General features: G+C 43.9%; 3 protein-coding genes across 3 annotated transcripts; 2 read left to right on the top strand and 1 right to left on the bottom strand.

The window, feature by feature from the left end:
- Positions 1-97: 97 nt before the first annotated feature.
- TXNDC17 (thioredoxin domain containing 17) lies at positions 98-4,893 on the top strand. Its single transcript, XM_055001938.1, has 4 exons — positions 98-297; positions 1,463-1,544; positions 3,931-4,006; positions 4,593-4,893. The coding sequence occupies exons 1-4, from the start codon at positions 147-149 to the stop codon at positions 4,659-4,661; spliced, it is 378 nt and encodes a 125-aa protein (XP_054857913.1). The 5' UTR covers positions 98-146; the 3' UTR covers positions 4,662-4,893.
- A 1,120-nt stretch (positions 4,894-6,013) lies between these two features.
- On the bottom strand, positions 6,014-11,132 carry MED31 (mediator complex subunit 31). The gene is made up of 4 exons (XM_055001937.1): positions 11,080-11,132; positions 9,245-9,325; positions 7,904-8,000; positions 6,014-6,980 (listed from the first exon to the last, which is right to left on the bottom strand). The coding sequence occupies exons 1-4, from the start codon at positions 11,087-11,089 to the stop codon at positions 6,782-6,784; spliced, it is 387 nt and encodes a 128-aa protein (XP_054857912.1). The 5' UTR covers positions 11,090-11,132; the 3' UTR covers positions 6,014-6,781.
- Positions 11,133-13,518: 2,386 nt separating this feature from the next.
- LOC129344426 (tRNA uridine(34) hydroxylase-like) lies at positions 13,519-19,743 on the top strand. The gene is made up of 3 exons (XM_055001050.1): positions 13,519-13,843; positions 17,907-18,015; positions 19,405-19,743. The coding sequence occupies exons 1-3, from the start codon at positions 13,673-13,675 to the stop codon at positions 19,665-19,667; spliced, it is 543 nt and encodes a 180-aa protein (XP_054857025.1). The 5' UTR covers positions 13,519-13,672; the 3' UTR covers positions 19,668-19,743.
- Positions 19,744-22,919: the final 3,176 nt, after the last annotated feature.

The following is a 22,919-nucleotide window of genomic DNA, read 5'->3' as shown; positions in this document are numbered from 1 at the left end:
CCGCCGACAGCGAGAGCCAATCACAGGCCCAGAAAGAAGCCGGCCAATCCGTTTGTCGGTGTGTTCCTGCGCGGCCGCCGTAGCTCAGACATGGTCCGCCTTCTCCCAACCTGTGCCGCTTCCGCCTTTCTAGTTTGGTCTTCGTCATGGGCTGGGAGGAGGTGTCGGTGCGAGGCTATGCCGAATTCGAACTGGCGGCCCGGGAGCAGCAGCGGCGAGGGCGGCGCGTCTTCGCCTACTTCAGCGGCGACAAGGATCCCGCCAGCGGCACCAGCTGGTGCCCGGATTGCGTGAAAGGTGGGTGGAATTTGCTCGTGTGAATTGTGTTTATGCGTGTATGCGTATTTGGGGAGTGAGTCGGGTATTCTTGTCACCGGTCTGACAGATGCGATCTTCTGACCCCCTTCCCAAGTCTCGTGCCGTTTCTGCCCAGTCTGTAGTCAAACAAGCCATTTATTTACTTTTCAGTCGGTTCTCATCGGGAACGATGCGGGGATACCGGCATTGATGACCCCTATTCACTTAAAATACCTCTAGGCTAGTTTTCAGTAGATTAAAACAGGAGAACAGAGGCACTTTTAAAAACTAACACAGTTAATTCTAATGTACTAGCTGTTGATTATATTGTAATGACTTGCACTGTGTAATATGCCTTGGTATCAATGAGAAAGGCTTACAAAGGTTTTTTGAGTTACCGCTGACTTGCAAAAGTTTATGCTGAAATATTCCCCCACCCCCATCTTTAAAATGCTGGAGACCATCATTTTGTGTTGCTGCTGCTGGCATAAAAGAGCTACCCATCTGGAATGCTCTACAAACTGGAGAGTTTACCCTACAACAAATCTACACATTAGAACATGTCTTTATGTGCTGCCGGGCCCAATTCCTTGTTCATACTGAAAATCTAAAGCTTGGGGCATTCCTGACAAGATGGCTTTCCAGCCTTTTCTTGAAAACCTGCAGCAAGGAAGAGCCTACCCACCTCCCTATGTAATTAATTACATCGTCAGCAAGACTTACTTTCAGGTAACCTTGCTTGGGTTTGCAGCATTTCTATGCAGACATGCTAATCAGACTAGAAAGCCAAGGGATGGGTGATACATTACTTAAGTCACTCCTGAGGGCTGGCAGTTGAATGTGTGCATGGATTTCACTGAAAAGCATCGTATTTGGACTGATATAAGGCAATAGAGTTCTGTGCCTGATCTGTGATGGCCCATTCTCACTTGCATTTTCATCACTTGGTATGTGATAAGATGGATTAATGGATGCTTGCATGTGTCAATGGGCTATCACAGATCAAGCGCAGAAATTCCATATTGCCTTACATTACGCCAGGCAGTGCTTTTTAGTGGCAAGCAAAGTCGGGCTAAGAATTGGAGAAGTTTGGAGTCTACATAAGTACTAAATGCTTGTGTTGTTGTTTGAACTCATGTGCAACAAAATTCTTTTTTTTTTTTAGCGGAGCCAATTGTGCGAGCTGAGCTCCTTAATATGCCAGAAGCATCTGTATTCATCTACTGCCAAGTAGGAGACAGAACCTAGTAAGTAACACAGTGTTTGGGAGTCATCACAGTCAGTTTCTATTTTAACAGACCTTTAGCTCCTGTTTTGCACTTGCTGTGAACATGTTAAGCTATGGGGGAAGTAGCAGCAAGGGCATCGTGCCAGTTTGTACTGTACTGAGTGAGAAGGCTGCTAAGATCTGTCCCATTCTGTACATCCCCCTCCCAAAAAAATAAGTAAGCAAAGCAATCATTGTATGGCTTCACTAAACAATAACCTCTATAAAGCATGTGTGAACAGTGTAGGAAGGACATCCTTGCAAATAATTCTTTTTGAGGCACTGGCCTCTGAGTGCAACCTGGAAACCAAAGATTTCCTTGGGTTCAGCAGCTTTCTGTACCCTACAAAAGATTACTATAAAACCATCTTGTGGCTGCTGCTCAGATTGTGTGTTTCTCAGGACTTTGATCTTGATTGTGATCTCCCTCTCTACTGGGCGGCTGTTTTTATCAACTGGACTTTTATCTTCCTGCCTGCAGGCCCATCCCTTTGAAGCATTAGCTTTGATTGTCTGACTGATCTTAGCATGAATCCCCACAACCTAAACAAAAAGCATCCAGGCTCCTAGCTAAAACAGCCAAGTGCCACTTCATAGGTGTCAGACTTTAGGCACTTACTTCAGCATCTTAAGTGAACACCTAAAGTATGAGTATGGCAACACTTTTGCAGACCTAGCTCCTTGCTGGAGCCGTCATTGGCTGTAGCTTCTTCTTGGGTGGGTATGCAGTGGCATTCCCGTGCTTCCTTTTGCATAATATGTAAAATTCCCCTCCCTGGGTTGGAATGCTTGTCCATGCACTTTAGCTTAACCAATTTTAATTTATGTACCTACTACATTTTATCCTGCCCTTTCTCCAAGGAGCTCAGAGCAGCACATATCAGTCTCCCCTCCTCCATTCCACCCTTACAACAGCCCTGTGAAGTAGGTTAGGCTGAGCATGTGTGACTAGCCCAAGGCCACCCAGTTTGCTTTGTGGCAGAGTAAGGATTCAATCCTGGATCTTCCAGATCCTAGTCTAACACTTTAACCACTATACGTAGAATCAGACAGTTGGAAGAGGCGTTACAGGCTATCAACCCTCTGCCCAATGCAGGAACAGCCTAAAGCATCCCCGACAAGTATTTGTCCAGCCACTCCTTAAAGACGATCAATGAGGGGGAACTCACATCTCTAGGCAGCTGATTCCTCTGCTGAATTACTCTTTAACATGAAGAAGTTTTTCCCTGTCTAATCTGTACCTTCTCTCGTGTAGCTTAAAACCATTGTTTTCAGTCCTTTCCACTGTTGCCTAACCCTTCCCTCCTCTAAGTGACAACCTTTTAAATACTTAAAGACTGCAATCATGGCTCCCCTTAACCACCTCTTTTCCAAACTGAACATTCCCAGGTCCCTCAGTCTTTCCTCGTAGGGCTTGGTCTCCAGGTCCCTCATTATCCTGGTTGCTCGCCTCAGCATCCATTCCAATTTGTCCACCCTATTAGAAATGAGGCCTCCAGAACTGCACACAATACTCCAGGCAGGGCCCGACAACAGAGTACATAGTGGAACAATGACATCCTGTGATTTGGATGTTATGCATTTGTTGAAATACCCTAGTATTATATTTGCCTTCTTTGCTGCTGCATCACACTGATTTCTTATATTTAGCTTCCCATCCACCTATATTCTAAGATCTTGTGTACACGCCCACTGTTACCCAAAAATGTATCCCTCATCCAGTATGCATTTTTGTTACCCAGGTGGAGAACCCAGAACATAGCCACGTTAAATCGCATCTTACTCAAATCTGCCCACTTTCCCAGTGTGTTCAGATCTCGTTGATTTCTATTCTTATCTTCAAGGGTGTTTGCTACTTCTCCCAGTTAAGTGTAATCTGCAAATTTAATGAATAACCATTCCACACCCTCATCCAGAACATATATAAAAATATTGAGAAGCACTGAGCTCTGTGGCACTCCACTGGACACCTCTCTCCAATCAGATGTGATACCATTGACTACTACTCTTTGTGTGCGGTTATCCAGCCAGTTCTCTATCCATCTAACCATCCCAGAGTCCAGTCCAGAGTTTTCCAAGATGTATGAATGGCAGGCAGAAAGAATGATGGTTCCTGTCTTTAAAATATGATTGCCCTGTTGGATGAGATCAGATGCAGAGCATTTTAGCTAAATGCTCCTTTCTTCCAGTGGCCAGTCAAATACCTTTGGAGGAGCTACCATGCAGGGCACAATGGTGAATTCCACCCTGAATTAATCGTATCAATAGATTTTCATTTCCTATCACTTAACTATTGACAGATATACCCTTTGTAAACTTATTTTTCCTAAATCCACTTAGACTGATCTGATAAAATTTCTCCACAGCTGGAAAGATCCCAGCAATGAGTTCAGAAAGAATCTTAAGCTTACCGGAGTGCCTACATTACTTAAATATGGAACTGTAAGTATTGTTCAACATATAGCTGCTGAATGCTGGCTTGAGACAGACATTATCTGGTCAAGAGGGTTCTCTTTAGATATGTTGCTCTTTCTGCAAAACTCTGCTGTGAATTTGCGCCCTTGTCCTGTGCATTTTACTTGGAGGCAAGTTGGATTGAGGTAGCTTATTCTTTTTTATCCTTTTTTATCCTTTGTATGCTTGGGAGTAAGCTGCACTAAACCGGTGCAGCTTCTTTCTGAGTAAAATGCATCTGATCATGCTGCAAAATCTCTTTCTGGTATTTATAATTGGTGGATATTTACTGGAAAAGTGCTGAAACTTCTATTAAACAAAAGGAAATTTGTAGTATACCTTAGATTTGGCCTTTGCTCTTCTATATTCAGCAAACGTTAGCCAATGATTTGTACCTTTCAACCTCTGGATGCTAAGCTACTTTCTCTTAGGAAACATGCAGAGCAAGCTTATCAAGCATAGAATTCAAATTGCATCGCTGTTAAAATAGCTGGCAACAACAGAGTAGCAAAACTCTGAGAAGCACGTTATGTAGGGGAGGTATTAACTTCTGTACCAATCTTAATTTTTTCAGCCTCAGAAGCTGGTGGAAGAAGAATGCTTTAAATCAGAGCTTGTGCGCATGTTGTTCACAGAAGACTGAACTCGCTTTACATGCATTAGGATGCTGCTATCATGTGTTAAGCTGCTCAAAGCACCTCAAAAGGAACCATGCTCATGCCTGTGTGATCCCTGGCACACATCTGGTTTAAGCAAAGCAATGCTCAAATGCAAGGGAACAAGTATGGTGTGGGACCTCTTGTAATCTGGAAATGGGAAGATTTAAATAAAAACTTAGCAACAAATTGGGTTCATTAAAAAAACCTTAATATGAATTATGTATCTGTATTATATTTCAGAGAAATGTAATAGCACTTTCCAATTAGTGTGTAAAGGACTTCACTAATGAAGGGAGGGAATATTGGTCAGGATGGCATCTACGTTGTGCCTTTTTGTTCTTGTGAAGTATCTATCTTGTACAAAGTTAACCTAAAATAATTATAACAACATTCGATTTATATACTGCCCTTCAGGACAACTTAATGCCCTCTCAGTTTCTCTTACAAAGTATGTTATGTTTATCCCCACAACAATCACCCTGTGAGGTGGGTGGAGTTAAGAGCACCGAGAAGCTGTGACTGACCCAAGGTCACCTAGCTGGCTTCAAGAAGAGGAGCCCAGAATCAAACCCAGTTCTCCAGATTAGAGTCCTGCCACTCTTAACCACTACACCAAACATTCCAGGCCTTACCTGTATCAATTTTGGGTGGAACCTGGAACTTTGCTTCTTTCTCTAAGCCTGTAGTCACATCCCATTTCCACTCAGTAGAAATCATGGTGGCTTTAAAACCTTTGGATTCTTGGCATGCTAGCCCTAGTTCTCCAAGCTTAGGCTCTATAGGATTATCTCAATATAACCATGTGTCTCACCCCTAAACCTGTTCCTCAGTAGACATGCTTTAAAGGGGAGGGGGGCTGAATGTGTGTTCCCTAGTCTACAGGACAGTACCTTTCTACCAACCCTTGCACGTACGTGTCAAATAATTAAAACTCTACTGCAGAATACTGGGCAAGAGGCAGTATTGAAAAGCAAAAACAAAAGTTAATGCTGTGCCATTTGATACTTCAAGCCCAGTTTCAAATAATGAAGTAGGTCAAAATCACTCTGGTAAGCACAAAAAGCAAAGGAAATTTAAACTGTGCAGAAAGTGTCTTGGTCACCATTCTGATTAGAAAGCTTTCCAGAAGTGAGAAAGTGCTCCTTGAATATTTGTCTCTGTGTAAATGGAAGAGATGCAAACAGTTACATATAATATTCTTGTGACCATGAAGAATAAGGTTGAAGCCAAAGGGCTTTGTTTTGGTTTTTTGGAAATACTAGGAAAAGGTAACTCCATGATTAAATCAAACAAGGTATGTCATCAGTTTGATCCTTGATAAAAAAAGACAGAGTCCTAAGAAGGCAGGCTTTCATTTATTTAAATCGCCACCAGCCATGTCATGACATAACCAACTATGGTTAAGTTGCTTACCGCTTGCTATTCGGGTGTTCACTCAACATTAGCACATTTGCTTTCCTTTCAAATTTACACTGCATCAAGCAGGAGACTCTGCCCTGAAAGAAACCAGTTTGGGCAGAAAGTTATTCATGCTGCTAGAACTGCATGAAGAAATAGCATTTATGACTGGGTGAGTTCACACACTGAAGTTCTGTATGAGGAAGGAATAGGAAAGAGACCGAATGTGGTTTCTCCTGGCCCAATACACGATCACTTTGCCACCTGTGAATCTGATAGACCGGTATTTCTAAGGCCAGTACAGTACATTCAATCAGGTGAGATCTCAGAAGTGCTTTGAGTGCAATGCCAGTGTTTGTTACAGGAAGCAGCATCCTAAAGAAGTGAACTGCCTATTTTCCTACAGAGCTAAGCCAGTAAGTTTTGCCAGTTTTGATCTACCGCCACACAACAGGCATATGAAAAAACCATACGAGCTGCCTCTACTTCAGACAAACACATTCCCTTCCTACCCTTTTCTGCTATATCATCTTGAATTCCTAAGGGCTGAGTGCCTTCTGCAACTGCACTTTATATACACAGACAGAAGCCAGCAGTCCAGTCTCTACTAAGCTGAGGAGTTCCTCTTGGCTGCATTTCCCCAACGTAGTGGAAAGAGGAAGGGAAACTTGTCCTTGGAAATATCCAGCCAATTCTTGCAAGCAGCTCATTTGAGGGAGGCGCTGTTTTGCTGCTGCTGCTGCTGTTCTGCCAGAGCCTGCTGAAGACGCATCCGCTTGCGGGAATAGTGCTGCCAGTGGAGAATCTGCTGCTCATCGATGAACTTGGCACACTGGGCGTTCACCAGTTCTTTTCGGAAGTGCTCATACTGCAGCAGCTCCAGCATGTGCAAACACTGAGGGTACCTGGGTGATGAAAGGGATTATCAAAGGAGTTTCAAGGGGAATGTGTTAGCATGCCTCTTTCTCTGCAAGACTCAAATTATTCTATGGAGCGAGAAACTGAAGTCAAAATGTCCAACTTTAACTCATGCTTTTAATAAATGCACCTACTAATGGGTTGTAACAGGCTCTCTCTGCAACTAAATTGAGCTTTTATACAACCAGAGAGCCTATGGTCATAAAGGCAACATGCCTTTTTATTTGACACAATTCATATCTGCTTAGAGGAACGACTGTGTAATTAAAAAAAACTTATTTTCCCCACCCTGCATCTAGGTCAAAATCCATCGATGGCGTAGTCTTATGTTTAAATACACTAGTCACTCTTCTTTAGTACTTTGCCAAAGATGCCTTGAGGATTTACCAACACCCAGATGTAAACATTGCATGTCAGAAACCAATGACCGCCTATGAAGCCTGCTGCTGTTTCTCAACCGACTGCGTGTATTAAAGGAATGGGGGTATCGCACACATGCACATTGCTATGGCACTTGGCTGGCAGGCAGAATGGAAAACTAGGCTAAAATCTTAAGTCTAACAGCTGATGAGCCAATTCCAACCAGAGGAGACAATAATGAGCTATACAGACCGAGGGTCTGGTTTCATACAAGGCAGCTTCATGTGTTCACATGTTCAGGAACACCCCCATGTTATAAAAAAACCACACCTGCTCTTAGAAAACTATCAAATTTGAGAGCAAGCACAGCCAGAACTTCTAACGCACGAACCTACACGCACTAAATTTTTTGCACAGAAGAGTATAATACCATTAATCCTCCCCCCAGCCAACAGTATTCAATATTGACACAGCTTTAGGAGCACTGCCCCCATATGCTTTCACTGAATGCAGAAATCAATATTGTACGAGATACACATATCACTCTTACTTGAGGTATTTGGCATATTCTGGTTCCTTCCAGTATAGCAGGTACTTTAGATAGTTTACAAATGCTTTGTCTTTGAAGTAGCCTCTCTGAGCAAGAACTGAAACACAGAAATCAAATTACTTTAGAATAGATAACAAGCACTCGATTCAGAACAGACGAGAGGAAGTACTTCTTTACTCCATAAATAATTTAATTGTGCAATTCACTGCCAGTGGATGTAGCAATGGCCAAGATGATTAGACAGATTCATCCTGACAATGAAGGGGAACCATAACATCAGTGCTAGGAGGCAACATCAGGAAAGGCCATGGCCTCTACCCCTTGATTTCCCTCAGAGGGTTTAGTTTATGTTTTCTAACTTCTCAAAAGAAAGCCTTTCCTTCTCATCCACCCTACCTGAGTTTAACAAACTAATCCTTCAGTTGCCTGCCATCAACCAGTCCTCTTTGTGCTCTGGTCCATTAGAATGAGAAAGACCAGATGAAAGCAGTCAGTCATGCCCATTGTAGAGATGGCCAAGAGATCACAACAAAGTCAACAGCAGCAAATTCCTCAATGATCAACCCAATGCTTTAGCCATGGAACCACTCTGAAAAGCAGCTGCTACAGCACAGCTGTCCAGAGTTTTCCATGATCAGTCCAAGATGAGTGCACCTACTAAAGTATTCCATTTCTAATGTTAACAGTGACCAGTCAGATGTTGCCCTTGGAAAGCTCTCACAGAGCTCCTGCCCCCTCCCTCTGCTCAAGGATCCCAACTCACAGAGAATGCTTTGGATTGCATACAGTAAAAAAGGTCACTTGGGACAGCTCATACGTATTTAACCCACTTAAACAACAACAGAAACATTCCTTTCATGCAATTCATTTTGTTCAGCTTGGAAAGTAGGAACCAAGACTGCTTTCCCAGCCTCTCCTAGGCGCCCTCCCTCTCACTACACAGGTATTTCAGCCACAGGTCCAGTGTACTTTACACCACCCCCCACCATCTCACAAAAACATTGCAATTATCTTTTGACCCTTAATGGTTTTGACTCTTTGCTGTATTTATTCTGTAAGCAGTCTGGGTCAGACCAAAAGGCGGGATACAACTCCAGTAAACCAATCACGAATAAAATTCAAATAGTTACCTTGACAAACATTACCATCACCCACACTTGAGCCTATTTAGGAGGCCACTTCAGCATCCTCCTGGTGACCAGCTATACCTTCTTTCTTTTGTAATGTGTTTTGCACTTTGGGGTCATTTGTTACAGCCCTTGGCCACTAATGACAATCAGATTATCAATGTCAACAAAAGCAAATTATTCAAACACAGCTGCATTCATGTCAGGCACTTACAGTTTAAGTAATTGGGGTTTGCCAGGCACTGCACAAATTCCAGTTCCAGCTGGAACCGAACCCGACTTCCTGTATCATCTGCTGTCAAAAAGAGAAAGGTGTGTTAAAATTACACTAGGACGACAATTGTAGGTTCAAATACAAAGTCCAGGTTTGCTCCAACTATAATTCACTTGAAACAGAGCTGCAGAGGGGATGTGGCTAAGCAGTTATGGTCTGTTTTACACCCAGAAAGGTGTAATCCCCACCATCTCTAATTAAAGGGGCTCAAGGAGCAAGCACTGGAAATAGGCTAACGCTGCCTGAAACTCCAGCAAACCACTGCCAATCAAAGTAGACAATACAGAGCTGGCAGGACCAATGCTGTGATTTGGTACAAGGCAGATTTATAGAAAGGCAGTCCATGGCACAAGAGGAGAACAGGTTTGAACAAGGTCCCAGGTCCAATCTTGGGTCCATTAAAAGAGCCTAACCTGCATGAGATTTTGGAAAGCTGCTACCTGTCACAGCAGAAAACAACAAACTAAAAGGATCAATGTTCTGACTCTGGCAGAGGCAATCCCATGTTTATGCACATACGCATCATCCTCTGCATCTGATCATCCAATGTCACTGTTACAGTCAAAGCAAGATGAAAAGCATGTTTCATATTTATTAAAGCAGTGTAAAGGCGATGATTTCTGGATACTTTACACATCTACCAATCTATGTTTGCCTGTTCTGGAACTGCTTTGGAGCCTTCCTATATGTCCAGCAGGTGTAGTCATTTGATAAGTACAGGCAGTAAACTAAAGCTCCACCTACTAGATCTCTGCCCATTGTGTTTATTGGGGAGGGGGGCTCAGCATCAGAGCCCATGGTTTGCATGCAAAAGGTCCTGGGCTCAATTCACAGCGCCTCCACCTCACTCATATATATCAATGCTAGTGCAGACCCGTGGAAACATGCTGTTGCAGCACAACAAAATATGAGCCCAGTAGCACCCTAAAGAACAGTAAAATTTTCCAGGCTTTAAGCTGTTGGGTACCTTGTCAGTACCCAACAAAGCAAACTTCAACTCACAAAAGCTTATACCCTAGAAATGTTTGTCAGCCTTTAAGGTACTGCTGGACTCTAATTTTGTTCTACTACTACAGACTAATGTAGTAACCCACCTGATATTGTCACAGCAGATATTGTCCTGGTCGATGACTCTCGACCAGGAATCTAACCAACTTCACAATATTACAGTAAGATATGAGTCCAGTGGCATTTCAAAGGGTATGAGCTTTCGAGGGTGAAAGCTCCCATCTTCAGGGAGACGTATCAGACGGGAGTTTTGATTCTCAACAGCTCATACCCTGAAATTCGTGTTGGTCTTTAAAGTGCCCGAATCCTGCTGTTCTGCAGTCCAACACCTAAAACTTATTCAGTGTGTTGATGTGAGATAAAACGGAGTACAGACCGGTATTGTAAGCCACTTTGGGTCCTCGTTGTAGAGAAAAGGAGGGCATAAACAGGCTAAATAAACAAGCTTCATATAAATCCTTCGCCGCTTCCTCGCGGTTAGCCCTTCACCCGATCGAATAACTGCCTAAAGTCGCCTTTCGCGCATCTAATAAACTATGTGACCCAGGGAACCTTCTGCCACTATGAAAAAAAGAGTACCAGAAGGCTTTTGTGTGTTTGAGGCGCAATAAACGAGCCCGGCAGTTCCTCGCATCCAGGAATTGGGCACTCCCCGGGATGGGAAGATTTTCTTTCCTAACCTCTTCAAAATTCCACCCCCTCGAGACCCCCACGGACAGCCCCAAAATGGGTCCCCCTCAGCTCCCTCTGTTTCCCGAGGCACCCACCCGTCTCCATAGCACCTCCAACCGCCGTCTGCTCCTCCGGAGGGGCAAAATGGAGGCGGCGGCTGCGCATTTCGAGCCAAGCGCAGTGCAGTCTGGGAAGTCGCCCGTTCCGCTTGCGAGGACGGGAGGCGGCCATGTTGCCGTTGCCAAGGCGACGAGGATGCTTCGGGCCTTGCTGGAGAGCCCAAAACACCTGCCTGCGACGCATTCTAGAGTCCTCTTTCCAACTGGCTTTAGGGATTTGCTTTACTCGTCATCGTGCATGACCCTGCAGTCACTCTTCCACTCGTTGTACAGTATCCTACCTTACAGAGTCGTTGTGAGGAGAAAATGGAGAAGGGAAAAACCATGTAAGGGGCTCAGTGTTCCTGGAAGATGGGTAGGATAAAAATACAGTAAATATGTAAATATTTTCCAAATTCACTCCAACAGTCGGTAATGTGGAGGTTCCTATCAGCTGCCATTTGGGTTAGTCACAGCTTCTAGGAGCTCTCTCAGCCCCACCCAACTCATAGGGTATTTGTTATGGGGATAATAATAATAACATACTTTGTAAACTGCTCTGAGTGGGCGTTAAGTTGTCCTGAAGGGCGGTATATAAATCGAATGTTGTTGTTATTTATTATTATTGTATAATGCTTTGCTTGTTTTTCTTTTTTGCCCACAAGGATTCCCATAACTATTTTATATATATATTTTACAACAATATATATCCCACCTTTCTGCTCGCATAAGGGCCACCAAGGAGGCTAACAAATTAAAACATAATATAAAATCACATATTAAAGCCAACCCCCACAGTGTTAAAACTTTGGCTAAAATGCATGCAAAGACATAAAAATCAGGAATTAAAACTGGGTAGGAAGAATTGATTACTGAGGGAAAGCCAAACTAAATACAAAAAAAAGTCTTTATGCTGGCAGAAGATGGCAACGATATGGGACAGAGCATTTATTTGATTTTTGTCTGCTCTCACCATGGTGGGCTCAGTGCAGAGTAACAACCAGGTTAAAACACATTAAAACATACAGACAGGTTAAAACACCTTAAAACAGACAAGTCTCCCAGTTTTAGTGCTCTGAGAAGGCCCTATCCCAGGTTGCCACCCACCTAATCTCTGAAGGCATGGGTGCCCGAGGCTCGGCTTCTGAAGATGGCCATAGTGATCAAGTAGGTTCATAAGGGAGTAGGGGGTCCTTCAGGCATGTTGGTCCCACTCCCAAACTACATAGGGCTTTATAGAGTAGCGTGGGTGCCAGGTCACTCTCAAGGGGGAGGGCATTTAGCAGGCAAGGTGTCACCGCTGAAAAAGCCCTGTTTCTAGCCACCATCCACCTCTCCTCTGCAGGCAAGGGCACAAAAAGCAGAGTTTGTGAGGAAGATACTGACTGATTGATTGGACCATAAGGTACAAACCCATCCATGTATACACTGCCGCTGTGTCTCCTTTCCAGGGACACTCCCTATTTTCTGGTTCCTGCCCTTATTTGGAAGATACCTTATTGAAATTGTGTTAGTGTGAGTTGCAGCATTGCCGTTCTTCAAACCCCTGCCCAGGGTCTCCAGAAGTAAAGTATCTGCCTATTAGCTGGATGCATCTTGCTTCAGAGCACCTGCTCATGCGTGAATACTATGGTTAGTAAGCAATGCACAGTCTGCTGTTTAGTCACCAGGGTGTATTTTGAACTGTGGATCACCTCTTGTAAGGCAATACTATTTTTCTAGTAGATCTTTAACCCAAAGAACAAATACTTGCTTGGCTCATAAATCAGTGGATGGCAAGTTGTTGTTGAAGAAATGAACGCAGCAATCAGTCTCTAACAATGAGTGTTTATTAATTTTATTTAATTTATTTAACATATTTTTACCCTGCTTTTCTTCTGCACTGCAATAAGTATGGAGGGATTGTGTATCCTGTGAGAACAGCAGCGATATAAACTTGTTCCATTTTTCTGTCTGAAATGTGTTAACTCTTGTTGTTGCCAGGGTCTGTCTTGTGAATCCCCTGTTCCTATTTAGAAGTGAAATACCTTGCTAAAACTATGTTGGTTCAGAAACTCAGCACAGTTACACTTTCACCTGCCTTTCTGATTTTCACATGCACCAGTAGTGTGATAGGGGCTGAAAGGCGTTTTAAATGTCATGCGTGAGTTAGGCCCTGCCTTGCTTTTAGGTATGCCCTCCTACACTTACACACACTTGCTGACCTTTCTGTTTTTGAAGGGTTCAAAGGGCATACAAATGCCATATTCTGTAATCAAGCAAGGTTAACGTTTTATTATCATGAGCTCTTCCCTTTACGATCATTGGCTTTTGTTTCTGAAGTTTCAGCTGGTAGTTGCAGAGGGCTTCTGAATGTTTGCTCAGGAAGGGTGACAAGAAACACAAACAAACCCACTCTGTTTCATCATGTATTTGTATGGTTGATAAAAAGATAGGGGAAAGGTCTTTTTCATCCTGAGTCCTGCTGCCTCCAACCTTTATTGGTCCCTTCCTTTATTGCCTGATCTAGTCTAGGTGACCCTGTCGGAAGCCTTTCACTTGCTCCCACTTTTACGCACCTCATCAGTGCTCCTAGCATTTTTGTAAAGTGATGGCAACCCAATTTTTAAAGGAAATTGAAAATATAGATGATAAGGAACCTTCAGAAATTAGGCCCCTGGTGATTAAATGGATAGAGAAGCTTTTCCCAGCAGTTCAATCAGTCGGAACAGAGACCCTGCAACAGTGGATGGAAGAAAAACCAGAGGAGCTTCTGATTCTCGTAAGTGCATCCTTTCCACTATTTCACAGCCCAAACCAGGGGCCCACCAATAGGGCTTCAGTTCATGTACCCTGGATCAAGACCCAGGAACCCCATCTTCTAGCCTAAAATGAAACATCTCCTCCAACTGCAGTATTCATTTACTGTGCAGTCTCTTCCACTAATTTCAAATCCAGAGGTGTGTTTATTCTTGTTAAAGATATACTAGAGAAATGTTAAAGTCCTATAATAGGTAATCAACAGTTCAAAATATACCTCGGCAGCTGTAGGGTGTCAGATGGCAGACTGCACACTGCCTTACCATTCATGCACATATGTTTGCATGCTCAGTATTAGAGGCAAGAAGCCGCCTGTTGCCACTCTGCAATTTAACATCTAGACACTCTGGGGTTAAGGACTTGCACTCTGAAGAATGGCAACTTTACCAACTCACACGTAATATTTAAATAAGCTTCACACACACACAGGAAAAGATACAGAAAATAACTTTAATTGAATTTTTATACTGCCCATCTCCCGAAGGACTCAGGGCGGTGTAGAATTTCCCGAAGGACTCAGGGTGGTGTAGAATTTCTTCCTAGTTAGTAGAGACTTGCTTACTGGGAATTCAACTTCCTCCTTTGCTGAATGGCAGGTTTACTAGCATAATTCAGCCCCCTCATTCGTTAGATAGAAATTAGGTTGTGTGAGAGAAGTTGATAGTTCTTGGGACACATACACACAAAAGATTAATGCGACAAAATTTTGGAACAGTTTAAGTCACCATTCTCCTGAAACCACCTCACCAGTTGTTCCCTGCATGGGAGTATAGTCTAAGTAAGTATGCCTCAGGTTGCAACACTAGGCAGCTCAACAGTGGAGGGATACTTTGGTTAGTTGCAGACACAGGTATTTTGTTTGGTTGTTAGTATCCAGTAGAAAAAATGAATGGCTCCGTGCTATAAATCTCACCACATGCAAATAACTTACCACATTAAGTATTTAAAACAGCCACTTAGGTTTGCCACCTGCTTTGAGTAAAATATGCCCTGTCTAGGATGTTATATACCTGATGATGTATTTTGCCCCAATATCACAAGAGACCAATTTTCACCCATTAAGCCTCTGGGTTTTTTTTCTGCAGGCCTGTTGGCAACCTTATTTGTCACCGAGGCTTGGTTCAGACATAAAGCTTCAGAACACAGCCTTGTAAATTTGTAAATTCTACAAACTGTTTTGTTTTTTTCCAGCCAATCAGATTTCCCCTAGTCAGTTCTGCCAATCAGACCTGCTTGGGTTCCTTTTAACGAGATTTTATTCAAGCAGATTGCAAAGCTTCAGTGCCAAAGAGTGGGCTTTCTCTACCCACTTCTAGAAGAGCAGACTGAAGAGGGCAGTCAAGGTCTTAAAACAGAGTAACAGCAAGAGAATGTAATACATTGAAGTCCAGGGAGCAGAATCTTTTCCCCCCTGTAGGCAGATCCAAAATCACTGCTGCCTTATTACCAAGATTCTCCTTGGAGATGGGGGCCACAGCCATCTCTGTGGTAACCCACACAGCCAAGCCGGCAGGATTCTGCTGAACATTCCTGAGTTGCATTATTTTTAAAACTGCCATCTATGCCATAGCCTAGAAATGGCCTTGCAGCCTTTTTTTAGTCATGGTTTTGCTATTTTCAAACAGTGAAATATTGTAAGTGTCTGAGCAGTGCTCTATAATCTTAACCCATCCCAACTGAGCATAGGTCCCCCCCCCCTCTCCCGTAGGAAATAAGTTCTAAAAACTTCTAAGAATGACTTATTCTTAGCTTTTGTTAATATAAGAAAGCATCCCTTAGTCCAGAAGCCTTTTTTAAAAAGTGGTTAAGAAACTGTTATTATCACAGAGAACGGAACGAGATTCCTCCCCAGTAAACAGCTCCTGAGCTAAAAGAGGAGATCAAACCAAACCACAAACTCACTTTCTGTGCTGATGATTTTACAGGATGGGGCAAGGCTAAACGGTAGGTTGTTTTGCCAAAATAAACAGCAGCATCTCTATTCCTGGTCACCAAAAGGGAGCAATTTTTTAAAAAGGAGAAGAACCGCAAAAACCAGGGTGACAAAGGCAGGCCTGAAGGAGGCTCTGGGGGAAATATGTATTCTTTCAAACTCATTTGGCTGTACATGCCTGAGAAAGTTCTAACTGAATCAGAAGGTCTGGCTGGACCAGGGTGGGATATATGTATTATAGGCAGGGACTTTTCAGTGTCAAGATACGCTGTGTGAAAATATTGCATAACGCCAGAACACACTTTTTGCTGAGTTTCATACAAAAGGGACTTGATTCACTTGTATGGGATGAAGGGAAGTGGCTACAACTGCTAAGCAGGAGAACTGGAGGGAGAGGGGACACTTGTCCCCATGCCTCAGGTCAGGTTGTTCCAAGGATCTTGGGTCAGGAGATCATATTTTTCTGTGATTCCCCCCCCCCCCCCACACACACACACGCAATTCACTTGGAGTTTTCTGCCCCAAAGCAGCTTCTTGTATGGTCTGCTCTCATACTGTCATTCACTGGCCACCTAGTTTTTGATATTCTAAACAATGTCACAGTATCAGCAGAGCAAATTACCCTGTGGTTCTCTCAAGGGGGGGGTGTCACAAAATGTTTTAAATTAAATACAAAACATCCGTATGTGCACTGTTTTCTCATAGTCCTTTTCTTTCATTCTGTTTTACCTGCCAAAGAGTTCTGTGAAACTTGAGAGCTTGCACATGAAAAGTGCCATTATGTTTCTTGTCTTTTGGGACCAACAGTACCCCAAATTAAAAGGGGAGATGAAAAGCAAGTGGGTTTGTTCTTTTGGGCTGCTCCCTGTTCCTTTCTTACTCATATTTGCAGGAGAGACCCAAGGGATGATGGAGCTCAGCCAGTGGACTTCAGCTCCAGAGAGGCTAAGCAATATATTTTAGGCTCAACCCTTGTAGCCTTAGAACTGGGGCCAGCTAATCTTTCCCTTTCTGGATGCAGACACAACCGCATCATGGGTATTTTAAGCCTCCGTTGCTTTAAATAACTTTGCCCAATTAGCAAGTATGATTTGTACAGTGAATACTTCCAACAGCTGGCTGCGAAGCATGTGATTGGGGGAGGCCTCCCTCTCTGGGCATCCATTGGGTCCAATTCTCCAAGACCAACAGATCAAGAGTGTTTTCAAGCATAAGATTTAAAATGACCTGTTTCCATCCGTGTGTGATGCAACTGCAAAGAGCCCCTTGATCAGACTGCTCATCCGCATTACAAACACACTTTCCCTTTCTATTCAGTCTTGCCTCAAAAACTGATAAAATTCTATCACGTCCATTGACATCTTTTTCCTAAATTGAAAAGTGCAAGATGCATAATTCAGCCTTTCCTCGGGTGGGGGTGGGGGGCGGTTGGGAGTAAAGTATGAAAGATCTTTAAGTGCCACTGGCCTTTCTGAATCAACTAAAAGTCTTCAAAGCAGCTCCCCAGCAGATGTCAGTCATAATTTGTGCATACTCGAGGATACTTCATTTGAAATGGAGCCAGATCGAAAGGGTGTGCATTATACATTATTTATAACAAGCCAGGGTTGCAAGCTACAATTTCCTAACTCTTGCTCTGTCATTACAGTCCAATGGCAGCGAGATCATAGGCATCGCTGGCTGGAACAAAGCGGGGAATGTGCTTAATTAAAGGCTTGGGTGTTCACTCTTACTCTGTTTTGGTGGTCAGGTGACCAGCAGGTGATACTGTACAATGTCCAGAAAAGTTCCCTTGTGAGAAAGTCTTCAGCTGTTTCCTGATGTCTTTAAGGAGTTTGCATTCCTACTGCAACAGGCTGGGATCCACATGATTTTATAGGGTATCGGCTTCCTGCCCATCACATCTACATGTTCTGTTTTCAGAGATGGCCATAAGCTTGGGGTCAATCCACACATGTTTATTAATGAACTGAGCCGTGGCCTAGATGAACCACTGGTCTGATCCAGCAGGGAGGAGCAAGGACTGAGAGCTCACATTGGTCCCCAGAACTCAAACCAAAGTTGATTTGACTTTTCGTTCTTTTGCTCTCAGGACATTCGAACTGCAGCTGAGTTTGAGGTCAGCCACCTGCCGGGGGCGATTCTTGTCTCTGCTGAAGGCCATGCCCTGCAGGAGCTGTTGAAGGCACAATTTATGCAAGGTACATGAGAATGAAATATCTCGGGGGAGCATTTATCCAGCTCATGAAGAAGCTCCCAAGATGTGCCAAAGCTGGCCGGAGTGTACAAAAACGGTTTGCCACAAACCCAGCTGTTGCCTTTGGGGCAACCCTCCCTATCACTCAGGATAGCTCAATGAGTTTCTCCCACAAATCATGCACAAAGTAAACTTTTCTGATAGCCAGAATCAACAGTGTGAAGTGGGAGAGGGATAGTATTTGGAAAAAGCGCTGGCTTATGGAAGTCAGAGCTACCTGATTAGTTAGGGATATCTATGGGAGTAGGCTGTCGGGACACAAAAGATTCTTCCATTGTAAACCAGTCCACCTCAATCACCCCTGCTTTTTATTCTGTTTCTGCGTTCTAAGGAAGACTGTTATTGTTGTGGCATGTGATTACTTTGCCGGTGCTAGCTTATTTTTTTATCCTCACAAGTGCCCTGTGAGGTAGGCTAGGCTGGGGAAGGGCAAATGAAACTTACCTAAGTCCTTTGTAGTTGAGCAAGGGTTTCATCTAAGTCAGGGTCTCCTTTGCCCTGTGCACCCACTTCCTTTCCCTTTTGATGGCTTCTGTGCTCTTATTTAGGATCCCAAATGTCTTTATTCCTCACACTTATGTCAAAGGAAGTGTGGATTCCATGAGAGTGCAAGGGGGGGGGAATGTAGGATGTAGTAAAGAATTCAACTTCGTAAGAATATTTGTGGTAAGTTTCCAGCCCTTATGGTGGAAAAGACATGCTCAAAGACGTATGGACAATGGCCACTGAAAGTTCTGAAGCCAAAGCAAGGGTTAAATAAGATTTCCTTTCCAGCAGCTTGCCCAGAACTTTGCTCCAACCCATGGTTAAAAAATCCAGAATAAATCATGCAAAATTTTCCAAAATATAAAACAAATTATGCAAAGCAAAATGTGTTCACGTTGTGAAATGAATGAACACATGAAGCTGCCTTTTACTGAGACTCTTGGTCTATCAAGGTGGGTACTGTGTATTCTGGCAGAAGCTCTCCATTGTCCCAAGCAGAGTTCTTTCATATCATCTGCTATTTGATCTTTTCTGCTGGAGATGTCGGGGATTGAACCTGTGGAACCTTTTGCAGGCAAGGCAGATGCTTCACCACAGAGCCACAACACTTCCCTGCATGTCACAGAACTGGATGCTCTGGTGCAGTTATTTCAATTTTGCATGCAGCACTCATGGCGCTTTCTCCCTCCAATCATCTTTTTCCAGGCATGTAAGGAAGCTGAAAGGATCAGTACTGTACCAGGTATCCTACAAATCCACACACACCGTTGCAACATCCTTTCCACAGTGCTGCCTAATGACTTAGCATTTTTCCTCCCTGCCAAATGTTCTTCATTTTTTATTTCAGAGCACAACAGGGGTCACAGGCGCATCATTTGCTATTGCACTGTGGGCTACCGGTCTTCCATTGCTGCTCAAGTTGCAAACGGGATCTTGCCCCAAGTGGCCACAACTTCTTTAGATGTCTACAACATCCAAGGTGGATTGGTGAAGTGGGCCACAGAAAGGAGGCGGATGGTCAGCCATCAGGGGAGCCCTACGCAGCTGGTTCATCCCTACAGCCCCATCTGGGCAAAGCTCTTAGAACCGGAGTTCAGGGCAGAGATCTGAGGATTATATATTGGTGAGCATTATTCCCAAGCTGGCAACTGAGGTTTTAAATAAAATGTTACTGCGCTGAAAATCAGTTTTGAAGGCTTCTCGGTCTTTGCAAAATTGGTTCACAAAACACTTTTAGTTTTGCACAGCTTGAAAACAACTATTTGGAGAGAAGTGCAGTGGCGCTCATTGTTTGCTTGGAGGTTGAAAACTGTTCTTCTGCCCTTCTGGAAATCCTTAGGAAGAATTTCTAAATAAACAGGCTGCTGAGTGCTCTCTGAGAGGTGAAAATCACATGTTGCCGTTGTTCCTGGGAATCTCTTCTGAAAGCACTTTTGTTTCATGCGGAAAAGCCTGATTTTTTTTCCTGTTTCTATAATAAGCGGGTTTTCGGGTTGGAAAAATAAGAACCTGCAGTTAAGATGCTTGTCTCATTCTGCCTCCTGGCTGATTATTTTGCTTTCGCTGAGGGAAGGAAGCTAGAAACACACATTCCTTTGATGTATGAATGGCATGATGCCTGTCTGAAATACTTGCTTTGGAAAGTCCTTTCCTGGGGAGGCAATGCTGTCTTCTCCTGGCACCATCCAAGAGCTAGCTGCATGAAACAACCAGGAGAGGCCATCCCACATGAATACATGAAGCTGCTTTCCGTTGAGTCAGACTATTGGTCTAATGAAGTCAGTATTGTCTATTCTGACTGGTAGCACTCTCCAGATTCCCACAACACTTGATCCGTTTAATGGGAGAGGCCGGGGATTGAACCTGGGACACTCTGCATGTAAAGCAGATGCTCTGTCTCTGAGCCAAGGCTCCTCATAAAATCTGGAGTACTATTCCATCAATATGCAAAGACACTAATCATTCTACTAATAGCTCTAATCTCTCCTTTCTGTTTAAATCCTGAGAGGCAGTGAAAACCCTAATTTGGTGTCTGGATGTGGTGAAGGGCTGTACGAGGAACACAAACTGTGTGCGGAGGGGATTCGTATTTTCCCCTTATTGCAGCAGCTCCCAGATTGTTCCCAAGCCAATGCAAAATGTCATTAATGGCCTTGGGCCAGGATAAAGTAAGGACAACCTGCGCATACAAGAACCTGCTCACAGCTGAAGATCATCTGGGGTTGGTCTTCTCTGCATGCCAACTCTGCAGGAGGTGAGATTGGAAAGGGCAGAGGAGACAGCCTTTTCTTTGGTGACCACCCCGCCCCCGGCTCCGGAATACTCACCCCCTGGGAGACCCAAATGGCCCTGCAAGATCAGTTAAAACAATTTTATTCTGGATAGCCTGTGATGAGGGCTAAATTATTCCCTAATGTCTGCCTTAAGTTACTGATAATTGCTATGCCACATTCAAGTGGATTTCTTACCTGGATTTCTTCTATTTAAAAAAGTTGTATTTTAGGAACCATTATTTTAAAAGAAACATGAGTGATGCCAAGCCATGCTGTGAATCCAGAGTGTTTCTGTGTAGTTGAAAAACAGGGAGAGCACTAATCTGCAGTGGAACTCCAACAACATCATCTGAAACAGTGTGAACAGTTCCAGACTAAATGGCTAGTCTGGATAGGACCGGACAGGACTACTGATGGACAACCAGCCTCTTAAAACCAAGGAAAGGGCTGTATGTTTGTAGAAGACAATTAAAGGTCAAACTTGACACGATGACATCGTTGTGGCCGCCACAGGAAAGCTATCACCATTTTAAACTGATTTAAAAATGTTGCGAGGGCCCAGTCTGAATCAGGCCCGCAGCACAGCAGGCTGAGGCACTGATGTCATCCTCCCGCACCTTATCAAATGCTGAAACAGCCGCACCCTCTGCAGCTGTTTCAGCTCTTGAACAGGTGCATGGTGGGGGGGACACAAGCAGTTCGCTGCAGGCCCGATCAGGATCAGTCCCTTGCTGCATTTTTAAATCAGTTTAAAATGGCAGCAGTGTCCTCATGGCGACCATGAGGATGCCATCACATTTAGTGTGGCCCTAAGTGGCCATCCTGTCAAGACTGTTCTCTTGAGAAGAGGCAGCCCAATCCAGGGATGCTGGTGTGTTGTTGATGCAATATCTGCCTCCTCCAAAGGTGCGTGGAGAGGTCCAATGAAGAAGGCCTCTGCATTGGTCTGCCAACTAACCAGCCACTGGTCTGTTATCCATTACAAACTATTAATGGGTCAACATGTAATGAAGTTGCTCAGAAAGAGGAACAGGGCTAGAATAAAGTCCAAAGCCAGGGAAGGCCTGGCTGTAGAGAGGCCTGTAGAGAGGCCACTTGAACTTGGCCAGTGGTTAGCTGTTAACCCAGGCTTTGCAGGGAAGACAGCCCCCTCCCCAAACACCACCCTCTCCAGTCTCCACCCCCCTCAAACCTCCAGGAATATCCCAATCCAGAACTGGCAACCCGAGATAAGAGCCACTATAGAAAGTGTCCCAGAGTGGACAATAGACAGCTTCACCTACTGGCAAGATGGTACATTCAACAAGCCTTGCACTGCAGAGTAGAGCTTCCTCAGATGAACGTAACAGGAGAGGCAGTCCTGCAGTTCACAACATAGGAGCTGCACAAGCATTTTTCAAGCCTGAAGCCCTGCAATCAGGATAGTGCCCAGCTGGGAGAACATTCTGAATTTGCCTTGAGAAGCAGGATCTGGTTCACTGAGTCTGTGTATGTGTGTGGGGGGGGGGTGCACACATGCGCATGCGAGCCAAGGAAGAGCCTGATTAGAAAGAAGAGCTCATTGAGTGACACCTTAGGGTAGAAGTTTAGCATAACAATTACTATCTCCTTTAGTTACAGTAATGCCAAAGGAAAGAATCAGAAGGTGTACCTGCATAACAAACGGCCGGTTAATTCTTCACATCTTCCTTTTAAAATATTCATGTCTTTTAATAAAATGTCCCCATTGTTAGTGTTAGAGTTTGGTTCATGCTGCATAAGGGGAACGCTGCTTAAGGAAGAAAGTTCACATGAGGCTTGTTGCTTTAGAAAAGAAATAGCAGTCTTTTATTGAAAAGAAACTATACAGGATAGGAAAGGTAAAATAAAAGGTTCCAGCTATCTATCTAAGCCAGAATGGAAAGAGACAGAGTATATCTTGCCCTCGTAGTGGTTACAGATGGAAGAAAGAAGAGAAGAAGTTAATTGGAAAGAAGGAACCCATACAGGAGCAGAGTGGATAAGAGGAAGGATACAAGAATTCACCTTTCTAGACTTGATGGCTTTGAGTTCCCCCTGAATCCCTTGTGTGCTCTGTGCAAAGTCCTCC

Source organism: Eublepharis macularius, chromosome 17 (genome assembly GCF_028583425.1).
Source record: "Eublepharis macularius isolate TG4126 chromosome 17, MPM_Emac_v1.0, whole genome shotgun sequence".
Lineage (NCBI taxonomy): Eukaryota > Metazoa > Chordata > Lepidosauria > Squamata > Eublepharidae > Eublepharis > Eublepharis macularius.
The sequence above is the reverse complement of the archived record's forward strand: the minus strand, read 5'-3'. Positions and strand labels throughout refer to the sequence as shown.